The sequence below is a fragment of the Dama dama genome, chromosome 31, assembly GCF_033118175.1.
Source record: "Dama dama isolate Ldn47 chromosome 31, ASM3311817v1, whole genome shotgun sequence".
Lineage (NCBI taxonomy): Eukaryota > Metazoa > Chordata > Mammalia > Artiodactyla > Cervidae > Dama > Dama dama.
In genome coordinates, this window is record NC_083711.1 from 31606579 (window position 1) to 31621203 (window position 14625).

A 14625-nucleotide genomic window follows, 5' to 3' on the forward strand; every position below is an offset into this window, starting at 1 on the left:
ATACACACAAAACTGTACAAAAAAGAACTTCATGACCCAGATAATCACGATGGTATGATCACTCACCTAGAGCCAGACGTTGTGGAATGTGAAGTCAAGTGGGCCTTAGGAAGCATCACTACAAACAAAGCTAGTGGAGGTGACAGAATTTCAGTTGAGCTATTCCAAATCCTAAAAGATGATGCTATGAAAGTGCTGCACTCAATATGTCAACAAATTTGGAAAACTCAGCAGTGGCCACTGCTGGAAAAGGACTGGAAAAGGCCAGTTTTCATTCCAATCCCAAAGAAAGGCAATGCCAAAGAATGCTCAAACCACCACACAATTGCACTCATCCCACAGGCTAGTAAAGTAATGCTCAAAATTCTCCAAGCCAGGCTTCAGCAACACGTGAACTGTGAACACTCAGATATTACATCTGGTTTTCAAAAAGGCAGAGGAATCAGAGATCAAATTGTCAACATCCACTGGATCATCGAAAACACAAGAGAGTTCCAGAAAACATCTATTTCTGCTTTATTGACTATGCCAAAGCCATTGACTCTGTGGATCACAAAAAACTGTGGAAAATTCTGAAAGAGTTGGGGATACCAGACCTCCTGACCTGCCTCTTGAGAAACCTGTATGCAGGTCAGGAAGCAACAGTTAGAACTAGACATGGAACAACAGACTGGTTCCAAATAGGAAAAGGAGTATGTCAAGGCTATATATTGTCACCCTGATTATTTAACTTATATGCAGAGTACATCATGAGAAATGCTGGGCTGGAGGAAGCATAAGCTGGAATCAAGACTGCCGGGAGAAATATCCATAACCTCAGATATGTAGATGACACCACCCTTTTGGCAGAAAGTGAAGAAGAACTAAGGACCCTCTTGGTGAAAGTGAAAGAGGAGAGTGAAAAAGTTGGCTTAAAGCTCAACATTCAGAAAACTAAGATCATGGCATCCAGTCCCATCATTTCATGGCAAAGAGATGGGGAAACAAGGAAAACAGTGAGAGACTTCATTTTCTTGCACTTCAAAATCACTTCAGATGATGACTGTAGCCATGAAATTAAAACACGCTTACTCCTTGGAAAAAAAGTTATGACCAACCCAGACAGCATATTAAAAAGCAGAGACATTACTTGGCCAACAAAGGTCCATCTAGTCAAGGCTATGGTTTTTCCAGTGGTCATGTATGGGTGTGAGAGTTGGACTATAAAGAAAGCTGAGCACTGAAGATTTGATGCTTTTGAACTGTGGTGTTGGAGAAGACTCTTGAGAGTCCCTTGGTGTGCAAGGAGATCCAACCAGTCCATCCTAAAGGAGATCAGTCCTGGGTGTTCATTGGAAGGACTGATGTTGAAGCTGAAACTCCAGTACTGTGGCCACCTGATGTGAAGAGTTGACTCATTTGAAAAGACCATGATGTTAGGAAAGATTGAAGGCAGGAGGAGAAGGGGACAACAGAAGGTGAGATGGTTGGATAGCATCATCGACTCAATGGACATGGGTTTGGGTGGACTCCAGGAGTTTGTGACGGACAGGGAGGCCTAGCATGCCACGGTTCATGGGGTTGCAAAGAGTCGTACATGACTGAGCGACTGAACTGAACTGAATCACAGATTCTCACCAAGCTGTTGCCTAACATATTTTATATATCATAGTACTAATTATGCTATTTTCAAACTCAAAAAAACACTCTTTTGCAATCCCGTGGATTTGAGCCCATCAGGCTCCTCTATCCATGGGATTTCCCAGGCAAGAATACTAGAGTGGGTTGCCATTTCCTTCTCCAGGGGATCTTCCCAACCCAAGATCGAACCAAGTCTCCTGCACTGCAAGCAATTCTTTACCAGTGAGCCATCAGGGAAGCCCTGCTTGGTTTTTACTATTAATATCTCAAACTTACTCCACAAACTGAACACACCGAATCCCACCAGATCATGTTATGGGGCTGCACCTATATTTCTGTTATCGATCATGTATGTTATCAGGGTTGCACTCTTTTTTGTTACTTACCATGTCACAAGCAGAAGAGGGGAACAGACAATCAAATATACCAGAAAAATCCATCATCTAAAAGGGAACTAAAACAGCCTGGTAGCACAAGCAAGTTCCCTCACATAAAAAGCATCTTAGCCTTGTTATATATACACATTTTATACTGTTTGATTTACAGTCATTTTCCTATAAGGGAACAATGTAGTGTGTATAATGGTAAAGACCCCAAATTCTGGGATCAGACTGGTTTCAAATTCTGATTCCACCACACTAGGTGACCAACTAGTCAAGGAAGTTAACTTTTCTGAGCCTCATTTTCCATACTGATAGGCAGGGATAACGGCCATGCCTTCATTCTTAATGTGGAATCAAATAAGATGTGGGAGCACTGGGCCAGCCCATAACATTGTATGTTTAGACCTTATAATAATTATTATTAGAGATATTGATTCCTAGCCTTCAGATTCAGTATACATAATTAGATCCATACCTCATCATTTAATTAAGTATTTTTTCATTATCAGGCTATGTCTAAACATATATGCAGATGACACCACCCTTATGGCAGAAAGTGAAGAACTAAAGAAACTCTTGATGAAAGTGAAAGAGGAGAGTGAAAAAGTTGGCATAAAGCTCAACATTCAGAAAACTAAGATCATGGCATCTGGTCCCATCACTTCATGGCAAACAGATGGGGAAACAGTGGAAACAGTGGCTGACTTTATTTTGGGGGGCTCCAAAATCACACAGATGCTGATTGCAGCCATGAAATTAAAAGATGTTTGCTCCTTGGAAAGAAAGTTATGACCAGCCTAGACAGCATATTAAAAAGCAGAGACATTACTTTGTCAACAAGGTCCATCTAGTCAAGGCTACAGTTTTTCCAGTGGTCATGTACGGATGTGAGAGTTGGACTATAAAGAAAGCTGAGCGCCGAAGAATTGATGCTTTTGAACTGTGGTGTTAGAGAAGACTCAAGAGTCCCTTGGACTGCAAGGAGACTCAACCACCCCATCCTAAAGGACATCAGTCCTGGGTGTTCTTTGGAAGGACTGATGTTGAAGCTGAAACGCCCATACTTTGGCCACCTGATGTGAAGAGCTGACTCATTTGAAAAGACCCTGATGCTGGGAAAGATTGAAGGTGGGAGGAGAAGGGGACGACAGAGGATGAGATGGTTGGATGGCATCACCAACTCAATGGACATGGGTTTGGGTGGACTCCGGGAGTTGGTGATAGACAGGGAGGCCTGGCGTGCTGTGGTTCATGGGGTCACAAAGAGTCAGACATGACTGAACGACTGAACTGAACTGATAATAATATATTTAATAATCATGTGCAGTTATTAAAGGACTTTATTCAGTATACCAAATGCAAAATGGTGAAAGGGTAATTTTGAATATGGGGTCCTAGGAAAGAATGAGTTCCTGGGATGATGCTTAGCAAGAAAAAAAGATCAAATAATGCAGTGCTCCTCTCGGGACATACTTAATCTAAATAATAGTTGCCTTCATGATGCATCTATTAATTCCAAATTATTAGCTGATGAAAAGCAACAATCTTGTCAGTGAAATGCCCCTCCTCTCTGTACAGCATCCAAGCTTCTGCCCGTCTCCCATTTTCTTTCTACATCTTTAGGTTTTGGCAGTATACTAAGTTCATTAATTTAAGCAAATTCCAACTCCAAACTTAACACCAGATTGCTAAGGAAATGTTCACTTCTTTTCAAACATGAGGGCGAAAAACAGATGAGTCTATCTCTCACAGGCTGAACAAGCCAGTTTACTTTAGTCAGACAACTTGCTAATTGAATGGTCTGGAAATACTGAAATTACTTCCCAATCCAGGCAACTGAAGTAGTTTAAAGTTACCCAGAGGTGTGCAGTTAACACTTACAAATGCGTTTTAACACTTTGATATATGAACAAACACCATTTTAGTGAAGTTTCCGAGTAATAGAAGACTGCCTTTTAAGTCAAGCCTGAGTAAACAAAATCAGCTTTAGATCAGTAAGACTAAAAAGGATACATTTTATATTTCCTTTATATAGAAAAAGAATTGAAGGCAGACACTTTTAACCAAACTAAACCTAATATATTTGTTAGCGGAAGAAAACAATCACATGCTAAAACAGAAAACAGAGTATGCATGTTATTGAAGTTTGGAGATAAAATTTTGAGGAAGTACCTCATTAGCACCATCTGATGACAAATAATCTTGAAACAGACAAATGTAGCCTGATTCACTCACTCATTGGCCCCATTTTCTTTTCAAATTCTACCAGGGGTTGCTAATGACAGAAAAGGGCCTCGGTCACGTGGGTGGAGAGAAAATAAAACCTGGCCTCTGTCTCCTCTTCTGCTAACAACCAGGAATAAGTTTACCAAGCTGACATTTTTTTTTATAATGGTGCATAAAATATGACCATACATAACATGCTCCAAAGAACCTGATGGTCATAGAAACATATCTCTTATTATTTTCATGAAATTTTAAGTTAAATCAAAAGAGAGATAACATATGCCTTAAATGATTTTAAACTACTAAAAGGTCATATGTAATGATTTTATGACTTCAAAAATACTTTTCCTCACATTAAAAGAATAATTCACAGGGAATTCCGTCAGTCCCGTGGTTAGGACTCTTGCATTTTCACTGCCGAGGGCCTGGGCTCAATACCGAGTCAGGGAATTAAGTTTCCACAAGCTGTATGGCATAGTCAAAAATAATAAAATAAAAAGAAGAATCCACAGTGTTTCAGGGATACAGACTTGGTCTCTTACATTGTTTAGCAGCAGAACCTCTGTCAGACAGAAAGTTAGCCATGAGCCACTAGAGGCATCCCAGTCAGCTGCCATGCCCAATAGCCACCTAATCCCACCAAGCTATTAACCAACGCTGCCCCAAACACACCATCAGTACTGTAAAATGGTCAGGGGACCAGAAAAAATCCCCCACTGGCCAACTGGAAGGATTTGTGTCCCATCCTGATACTCACGCACACCTCACACTGGCTATCATGTCCTTAGATAACCTTTGTTTCATTGGGCTCCTTAAATGTTCATAAATATTCTATGAATACATATATCTAATTATAATAGGCTGAATTATAGGAAGGACATGCACATCACAGCCTCTGGTTATAAAACCTGCAGCTGTCAATTAAGACTGTCAATCAACGACCAACTGGATTAAAAACTCTACACCTCAGCGCTCTGGGCCACTGCCTTCCTAGGCCTTGGCCCACCTCTCTCTTAAGGTGTTTTCTCTGTTCTCTCTTAATCTTCAATAAACTCTCTTGCAGCAGGTGAGAACTCAAGATTCTTCTTTGCGTTTTTACCAAGAACCAAGGTCCATGGAAGACAGGTCTCCTGACTCTCTTCCACTTACTAATACCTCTTGTAAATAGCTGAGAGAAAGTTCCAGACTCCATGCTCCTTTCAAGGCTGACTGTGGATAAGCTGTCCCTGGTTTTCAGGGCATGTACAGACAAGCTGAACACAGGCACAGGTGACCCATACTTTGAACTTGACACTTTCTGAAATCCAATCAAGGGCATTTTGAGAAAGTGTAACCATGAGCTACTACTTGCCGGAATTGCTTTAAAAATATCTAATATTTTCTAAAACGGGAGACTACCGTGATTAAAAAAAAAAAAATAGGTCCCAGAACTATACTGTATTATTACTACCTCCTATATGCTGCATATAAGTCACTCACTGGATACAAAAATATATATTCCCACTTAAGGCAGAACCACACTGCTCTGCTGACATTTGCTCGTATCCATTGGTGGTGCTTTTTAATGGTTCATTTACCTGTCAAACTAGGTGACAGACATCAGGCCTATAGACTTTTCAGCATCAAACTCACAATCCAAGAACCCTGTCTACGATTGTTTACCTTCTATACACTCTCCTCCTTTAATAAAATAAGTTAATTAAAGAAAATAAACAGATATCCTTTCCTGGCTCTAAGCCATGGACAGCTGCGAACACCAAAGTGGTAAGGTACTTCTCTCGCTGAACGAAGTCAGAAAGATATGCACAGTCATGCTGTTCAAAATATTGTTTTATGTGTGGAACAACATTGCTGTAAGACATTTGGAAGCCAAGTAAAATCACAGAAGTAAGGGAATTCGTAGCAGTCTGTTTTGGTTTAAGCAAAAGGAGATTGAGCTCCCCCATGAAGCAAGCAACAGAACACCTTCCAGCATTAGAAATAGCCTTTTGGATGGCTAAAGAGAGGAAGACAGGGGCAGTGGGGTAGGGATCAAAGCTATCTCCCCATACACTACAGATAATCTTTTCTCCTCCTCTCCTTCAACAGCAAGATTGAAGGCAAGGGCTGAAGGTAGAGGGAGACGGGGGAAAGGAAACCATCCTAATCCAGAATTGGAAAGGAAGGAGGTGGCCTTTGATCTCCGCAGGATGGCAACTTTATTGGCTATGCATAAGCAGTTTCCAACCAGCTGATCAACCAGGTACTAACACACACACCCTTCCATGATCAGTAACCATGAAGTGAGTCATCTGTGAACAGCAGTCAAGCAGAAGGCTCATCTGCTACTAAATGACTACCAGCCCATGCCCAACCCAGAGAGGAAAAAGCAACCCCAGGGGAAATGATTGCTTCTCCACAGGCTCTTCCCTGATAAGCACCAATTATTTGCCTTGGGACTCAGAACAAAATCTTTCCTCAAGTGTGCATGAATGAGGATGGCATTCATTTTTCAAAATACAACTTGGAATTGTATATTTCCACATCACCAGAGGTCATTGTTTGACTTCTGTTCGGTCTCTATTTTTAAGCATGCCAGAAAATGCAGACATGATAAAGGCTGGATATGAGTTGACTGAAGGTAAAGAATCATTGTCTTGCCTGGTGATCTAAAAATTTGAAAATCGTTTACTTAACGGCAGGATAAGAAAAGCCTCCCTTCCAAATTCTCAAGTGTTCAAACCACAGTCCTATTTAGGTGGATTTGGTGGACGTGCTTTAACATTACACAATGATTGAACCATAATCTTTCTTCTTTTAAATCCTTCATTTCTCTCTTTCAACTAGGAAAGTGCACAGTGGTTAAGGGTTTTGGAATCAACTTGGTTCAAATCCCCTCTCATCTGTATCTCCTAACATCTCTATGATGTTATATCTATAAAACACAACTATAAAACACAGATAAAGCAATATTTTACTAATAATAGCACCTACGTACGTCATAGGGTTCTTACAAGCATTAAATAAGATAATGGTGAATGTTCAACAAATGATAGTCATATCTTCAAAGCAAGAGTAGTAGTCATCATCATAAAGTTTCTTAGGGTACCCCAGAATTTGAACATGATCTCGTTTTTTTTATTATTTCTTTCTTTCACTTTACTGGTCTCCTCTAAGCAAAAACATTGTGATACAGAAGGTAACTACTTAGCTTTTGACTCCACTAAATAAGCTGAGGTAATCAACATTCTAAAGTCTTATTAAATGCAGCTTTAAAAAAAAAATTATATGAATTCATTAAAGATTTAGACTACTCCTTTGTTTTCAAATGATTCCATCTTCCAAACTACTTTGTTTTTTAAAAATGTCTAGCTCTTTATACAGTTGTTAAATATACAGCATATACCTTGACATCAATTTTTCAAGAGTCCACTTTTCAGATTTGCTTTTTTTCCTATGTGTGGTCAGAGGGGTGCACTCAGATTTGGCTGCTCTATCTACTGCCATTCCTCTTCCTCCTACAGCTTAAAACTTAATTATAGATTAATTCTGGATCTGGTTCTTCTACTGTACTTCTCTAGACTTCTGCTTCTACTGGTTTTTTTCCCCCCTTTCTTATTAACAGATTTCTTAATTTATTTAAGATTACCTAAGGCCTAATTTTTGAGTAAAATTTTGACTTCCTTATATTTTTTCCATAAGAAATCAAGCATTCAAGGCAGTTGTATTTTTGTTTTCAGAATTAAACAGTTTTCAAAAAGCCAGAAATTAACATGAGCATTACTCTAGCATCTCTTATAAACACAGAAAATGATACATACTCAACTATTTACAATCTTCATTGGCAAGCTATTATTCTAAGTTTCCCAGCCAATTTCATACCTCTTGCCCAGTATTTTAAATTATACCTACTCCATGTAAAATAAATAAACAAGCAAATAACTGATTATAGGTTTGAAGTTTAGCATTTCGTATCACTAACTCACACAAGAATATTTCAATTGTCACAGTGAAGACTAAAGGAATATTTCAGATAAACTTACTGTTCTAAGACATTTTAATTGCAATTATCTCATGTATTAGAGGGACCATTATCTCACAATATTATGTTTTAAAAGATGTCACAGTGTTCAGGCAAGTATATTTTAAAGCTAACAAGTTTATTTTAAAATAAGAAATTAGCAGAATTGCCAAAGAATCTTCCAGTTAGAGAGAGAGAGAGACCATAGACCCAGATAAGTGGTTTACAGAGTGAAACTTTTCCCAAAACATTTTCTTCCCAATAAGAGAAAAAGACTTGCCCCCACCTCTCAAAAAAGCAGAAAGATAGCACTAGTCAATTTCCACTTCATTCCAAGTTCAGATCTCATCATAAGTCTGAACTGAAATTCAATCACTTGTTTCACTTAAAAGCAGGTTTTCGCAAATGGAGTTGAGGAGAGGAAGTCTATAAGGAAGGAAACAATGTTTAGAATCAGGTCCTGAGAGATAACACAGGTTGGTTTTTTTTTTTTTCCAGTGCTATTCCATCTGCTCCCCTCACCAAAAGTCTAGCTCTCCATAGAAAAGAAATGAGGTATACAAACACTAAAGAAACTCACTATAAAAAAGCATTTCTAAAGAAATACTTATTTTTTCCAAAATCTTAGTTTCCTAGAATAAAAAGTTATATATGGTAGCATGAGTGTAATAAAAGGCTACAAAAAGCAAACATATAATATATGATGTTAAGTATGACATCAACACATCAACATGAAATGTATAATCTGTTTGAAGAAAACTACAGGACTTTGTTAAGTTGGCAGCCAGGTTTAAAAAAAGAAAAAAAGAACTGACAACCAATAGATGCTTTTACAGGTTAAATCTTGTTGAAGGTACCGTAGCCCCTCGGTTCACTTTGATTTATTTAAACTCACCACATTTCCCTTAAATACACTCCATTAACAAGTGATAGACTGTGATCTTAGGCTTGAGGCAAGATATGAAACAGGATCTTTCAAGAACTTCATTCATTCCCTGTCCAGGTGTCTTAAGCACGCCCAACTTGACTTACTTATCTGAGTTCTGTGAAGGTTTACTCAAATCAATAGGATGGCTTTAGAATAGCACACTCTCATGAAATCTCCTCAGCAGGCCAATAATTTGGCCTCCCCAAGCTCAAACGCACAGCAGGAGTTAAAGTCAGCAGAAGAGTTAGGAACAGCTTCAGGTTAAATATGAGAGAGCATCTCACAAGGTACACACCTCTGACCCAGCCAACAAAGTAGAGAACCACACCCCTTAGAAAACTTAAGACTTATGAAACTCATCAGTGACTTCAGTGGAAAAGTAACTTAGAAACACAAAGCCAGAAATCATTTCAGGTCTAAATGATTTATATCTATTTAAACTACAAATCTCAGATACTAGGTACTCATCAAATTATGACATCTGAGAGGGCAGTACACACACTCCAAGATATTTCTCCAAGTGAAGACAGAGAATTTGCACGCTGATGTGACCAGCTTTCAGTGATACCCTATTAGTGTGACCCTATCTTTAATCTAGAGCCATGATAAAATGTCTCAACATATACAAACTCAGCTCAAACAGTGACTAATGACCATTAATCCTCCTATCTTCAGTAATCTGGCTCTCCAGTCATTTATCACACTGACACTTCACTTTACACACGTGAATAAACTTTAACTGAGAAGGTGAATCAACAAAAACCTCAAAGGTATCTGAAGCTGTAAATTAAACTAGGGGGAGACGCAGCAAAGACAGACAAATAGAGAGATCAGATCCGAATGTTTCTGATTTGCATCCTCACCCGGTCGTGGGGGTGGGGAACTTTTCAATCATTCAGACCTGGAAACTAAGAAGAAGAAAAAAAAAAAAAAAACTATAGTAGAGAAAGGGGAAACTGAAGTAAGAAGAGATGGCCCCAAAGAGTTGGTTTCATCTATTCATCTTCCACTGTGACATATATGAAAACTTCAGTTTTCTGTGTTCTTCAAAGGAGTAACGATTTAATGAATTCCTCATTTCATTTCATTGCAAAGGTTCCTTTTAGTCAGAAAGCATATCTCGTGGGCTGAAACTATTTTAAGGGTTTATTCGCTATCATTTGGCTGATTACGTTTTTCTTCTACATAGTTCCTTAAGCAAAATCCTTCTTTAAAATATAAACTATGCCATAGACCACAAAAATCTCAAATCAACCTTTCAAAACTGTTTCATAATCATGGAAACTGAGTGACTCTAACCTACAGGCCTTGATGCAACTTGAAGCTCAGTACAGGCCTATAAAAAATTCCCTGAGGTGCAGTGTGTGTGTGTGTGTGTGTGTGTGTGTGTGTGTGTGTGTGTGTGTGTGTGTGTGTGTGTGTGTGTGTGTGTGTGTGTATTGCAGTGTGAGTGTGTGTGTGGTGTGTTTTAAGGCCTGAAATCGGATCCTTGATTGAAACCAGAATCTACCAAAAAGAAAGAAAGAAAAGTTGAGTCGTGGCTCTGTTCCCCCATACTAAAAGTTTCTTAGGGAGTGTCAGAAAACTATTGGTGTAGATGCAGTGTACCCTCTAAGGTCAGACGTACCCCACTGCAGCATCCTTCCAACGGTTCATATGAAGAGTTTCCATACTATTTAATGAATCCCCCAAATCCTAAACCTAGCCTTCGGTTTTCCCTTGCCAATGAATATTCCCAGGCAACTAAGTGCTCCCTTTCTGATACTTGCAACTTGTCTGTTTCCCTTCTAAACTCAGCCAGCCAGAGTGGCTAGTTCATATCCTACCGTAAGAAGGAGTTATTTCCTGAAGTTTCTTCAGCATCGAATTTAATTACAGACTTTGGTTACATAAAACAACTACTAACAACCCGTTTGCTCGGAAGAGGAGGGACGAATAGCACGACCAGGTTCAGGAATCCTGGCGGGTTTCTGGGCTACCGCTCCCTGGGCGCACAGCTCCCTTCCCCAGGGACGCGGCAGAGCGATCGGACTGACTTTGGCTCATCCTCAGGGCCCAAGCTCACCACCGCCCGCTGCCTCTTCCACCCCGCGCTCAGACGCGCGTTTGCCCGGAGAGATCTGGGCGTGCCTCGAACTTGGCAAAAGGCCTAGGTCTGCGAAGAGGCTCGGAGGGTCTTGGGGGATGGGGGGATAAGGACAGCACAAAGTACCATCTAAGAACCCTTTCGTCTAAAACTCCTGCCAGGGGTCGGGCCCCTCTGGCCTTGGAAGGAGGCAGAGGTCACCAAAATTCAGCTCGGGGTTGATCTGGGAAAGTGGAGAAGAGGCGTGGAAGGGGGGAATGAAGGGTGAAGAAAGACGACGCGGGGTTACCTGAACAGAGACATATTAATCCAAAGAGGTAAAAGTGAGCAGGCTCCGCGATCATTGTCCTCGGGTGGATCCTGCATACAGTCTCATGCCAAGAGGAGGGGGTAAAAATGAGGTCCCCGAATTTATGAAGCCACACTCCACACACACTACACACAAAGGCTTAATATAAGCAACGTGGGTCAATCCGCCAGGAGTTTTCAGGGCAATTACTGGTCCACCGTCCCGGACGCTTGTCAATATCTTAGAGCCCTTTGCAGACTAAGGATTCCAGGGTTTGCCTTCTCTGGCGCCAGGGTTTTCGAGGAGGCTCGGCCACTTCCAAGGACCATCCAGAGCGAACAACAAAGAGCCGAATCAGAAGAGCAGTTGTGCGGTTTCCTTCCTCCGCGATCTTTCCGAGCCGCCCGGCGTGCGCCCCCACACTGTGCGCCCGAGCGCCGCGGCGAGGGCCGGCGCGGCGGCAAAGTTGGGGTGTGAGACCGGATTAGGGCGAGCCGAAAAGTGCTTCTCCGCCTATCGGCGAGCCCAGTCAACAGCTGGCCACCCGCGCCGGCGGCAAAGGCAGCGGCAGCACTTCTGGAGAGCGGGCACGGGGTGCCGGGGGTGTGCCTGGGTGACTCCGCGCGCTGGGGGCGAGCAAGGGGGCGGTGCGGGGACAGCGGTTCCCTGGGCGGGCCCTTGTTCCCATCACTTGGGGGATGCGGAGGGCCCTGAGGACGGCAGCCGGTCCGCGGACACACTCACGCCTCCCGGGCGCTCCCAGCCCAGCGCTGCGCTCACCATCCCTCGGACCCCTCGCCGCTGGGGCGTGCGCGCAAAGCACCCCGAACGCTCCGCGGCTGGGACGCTGGAGCCCAAACTTCCAAGCGGCGGCTGCCCGCAGCCCAGGCTCGTGGTGGCGGCAGGGAGGCAGCTCCCGGACCTCCCCCGGGTAGCGGAGAGGGGCGAGGAGCGTGCCTCAGCGGGTGGGAGTGACGGCCGCCGCGGCTCACCCGAGCTCCGCCGGGATCAGCAGCGTCTGAAGTTTCTGCTCTCACGCTGCCCCTTCTCTGGCTCGGTCGTTGGTGGGTTTCCCCCACCTTCCCCGCGGCTCCCAGTTTCCTCCCTCTCTTTCCCGGCCCGAGAACACTTAAAGGGGCCGCGCGGTCCTTCCCATGCGTCAGGTTACACTCTCCAGACGCCGCCCTGGCAAGTTCTGCTTGTTAATATTTCCATCCACGAGCCAGGGTGCCCGACTGCGCCCTCAGGTGAGAAATCAAACTGCTCAGGATCACAAATCCGAGCAAATGGGAACTCGCCTTGTTTCTCTCGCCACCCCTGGCTCCCCTGCACCTTTCTCCAAATGGAACCTCCCAGCCAAAGACTTCAAAAATCCTCCGGTCCAGCTTAACCTCTTCCCTACCGCTTCCAGGAGTTGGAATGAACTCTCAGATAACTCTGTCTTCACCCTTCCCCATTCCCATTAAAATAGGGGGATAAAAAAAAAAATCAAATATGGGCAAACGAACCTTTGGGATAGGAATTAGGGAAATAACTATGTAAAATGTATCAGGAGATGGGCACTGTATTACAAAAATCAGTTTATTTTACACTGTGGTTGTTGAGGCTCTTGTAGAAAGACTAACCAATTCGAGGGGCGCAGGGGTGGGTCCTGGGGACCTTTTTTTTTGTAACCAAATACCTCTCCTTCAACTTCATTGACTCTCAGTATCAGAATGCTAACCATGGGGAGGTAATTAAGGGAGAGCGAAAAATGCAAAAAACATCCTCGACTACTTTGGAGTTTGTGCTTATAGGAGAAGCCATTTGGTGTTTCAAAACCAAAAGGTGTGGGCTTTAACATCCCATGCACCTCTCCCTAAAATACCAACCAACCAGTTATTATCTCTGTTACCAGGCCAGATCTCTGTTTTCCCTGCTGAAACAGAAACTTTTGAGATATTCACAAATCCAAAGCAAAACAAACCTATCACCTTTGATGGGTGTTACTGCATTCATTCATTCACTCATTCATTTTTCTTCCTTTCTGTTAAAAAACGCGCTATACAAAAACCACCCAAGACATGGTGTGAAGTGAAGTGAAGTGAAAGTCACTCAGTCGTGTCCGACTCTTTGTGACCCCATGGACTGAATTCTCCAGGCCAAAATACTGGAGTGGGCAGCCACTCCCTTCTCCAGGGGATCCTCCCAAGCCAGGAATCAAACCTAGGTCTCCCCATCGCAGGTGAATTCTTTATCAGCTGAGCCACAAGGGAAGTTGCCTGCGTGCGAAGTCGCTTCAGTGGTATCCAACTCTTTGCGACCCTATGGACTGTAGCCACAAGGCTTCTCTGTCCATGGGATTCTCCAGACAAGAATACTGGAGGGGGTTGCCATGTCCTTCTCCAAAGACATGGTGAGTGCCCAATAAATGGTAGGTATTGGTACCAACACTTTGGCCATCTGATGCAAAGAGACAACTCATTGGAAAAGACCCTGATGCTGGGAACATTGAAGGCAAAAGAGAAGGAGGCGGCAGATGATTAGGTGGTTGAATGGCATCATTGACTCAGTGAACATGAGTTTGAGCAAACTCCGGGAGACAGTGAAGGAAAAGGGTGCCTGGCAAACTCCAGGGGGTCACAAAAAGTCCAAGAGGGTTTAGCAACTGAACAACAACAGCAGCATTGGTATTTAGGGCTGTTATGTGCGTGTAAGTCGCTTCAGTCATGCCCGACTCTTTGTGACCCTATGGACCGTAGCCTGCCAGGCTCCTCTGTCTATGGGATTCTCCAGGCAAGAATACTGAAACGGGTTGCCATGCCCTTCTCCAGGGGATTTTTCCTACTCAGGGATGAAACCTATGTCTCTTATGTCTCCTGCATTGGCAGGTGGGTTCTTTACCACTGTTATACTTCTCAATAAATTATTATGTGCCAAGTTATTTATAAGAAGTTCAAGATGCTTATTTGTCATCTATCAGGAAATACCAGAACCTGCTTACAGTGGTTGACTCTGGAAAAGAGAATGCATGATAGATGGAGAGATGGGAATGGGTTTATGCTTTTCTAAATACTGTTATACATTTTTTAAAGTGAGCACACACATTACCTA

At 42.6% G+C, this 14625-nt stretch overlaps 1 protein-coding gene across 1 annotated transcript in view; it reads right to left on the bottom strand.

Annotated features, from left to right (window-relative positions):
- Positions 1–12558, bottom strand: part of ROBO1 (roundabout guidance receptor 1) — a 442006-nt gene extending 429448 nt beyond the window's left edge. Inside the window, exon 1 of the mRNA XM_061134342.1 lies at positions 11533–12558. Within this exon, the coding sequence (XP_060990325.1) occupies positions 11533–11587 (55 nt within the window). The 5' untranslated portion in view covers positions 11588–12558. The remainder of the gene's footprint in view (positions 1–11532) is intronic.
- Positions 12559–14625: the final 2067 nt, after the last annotated feature.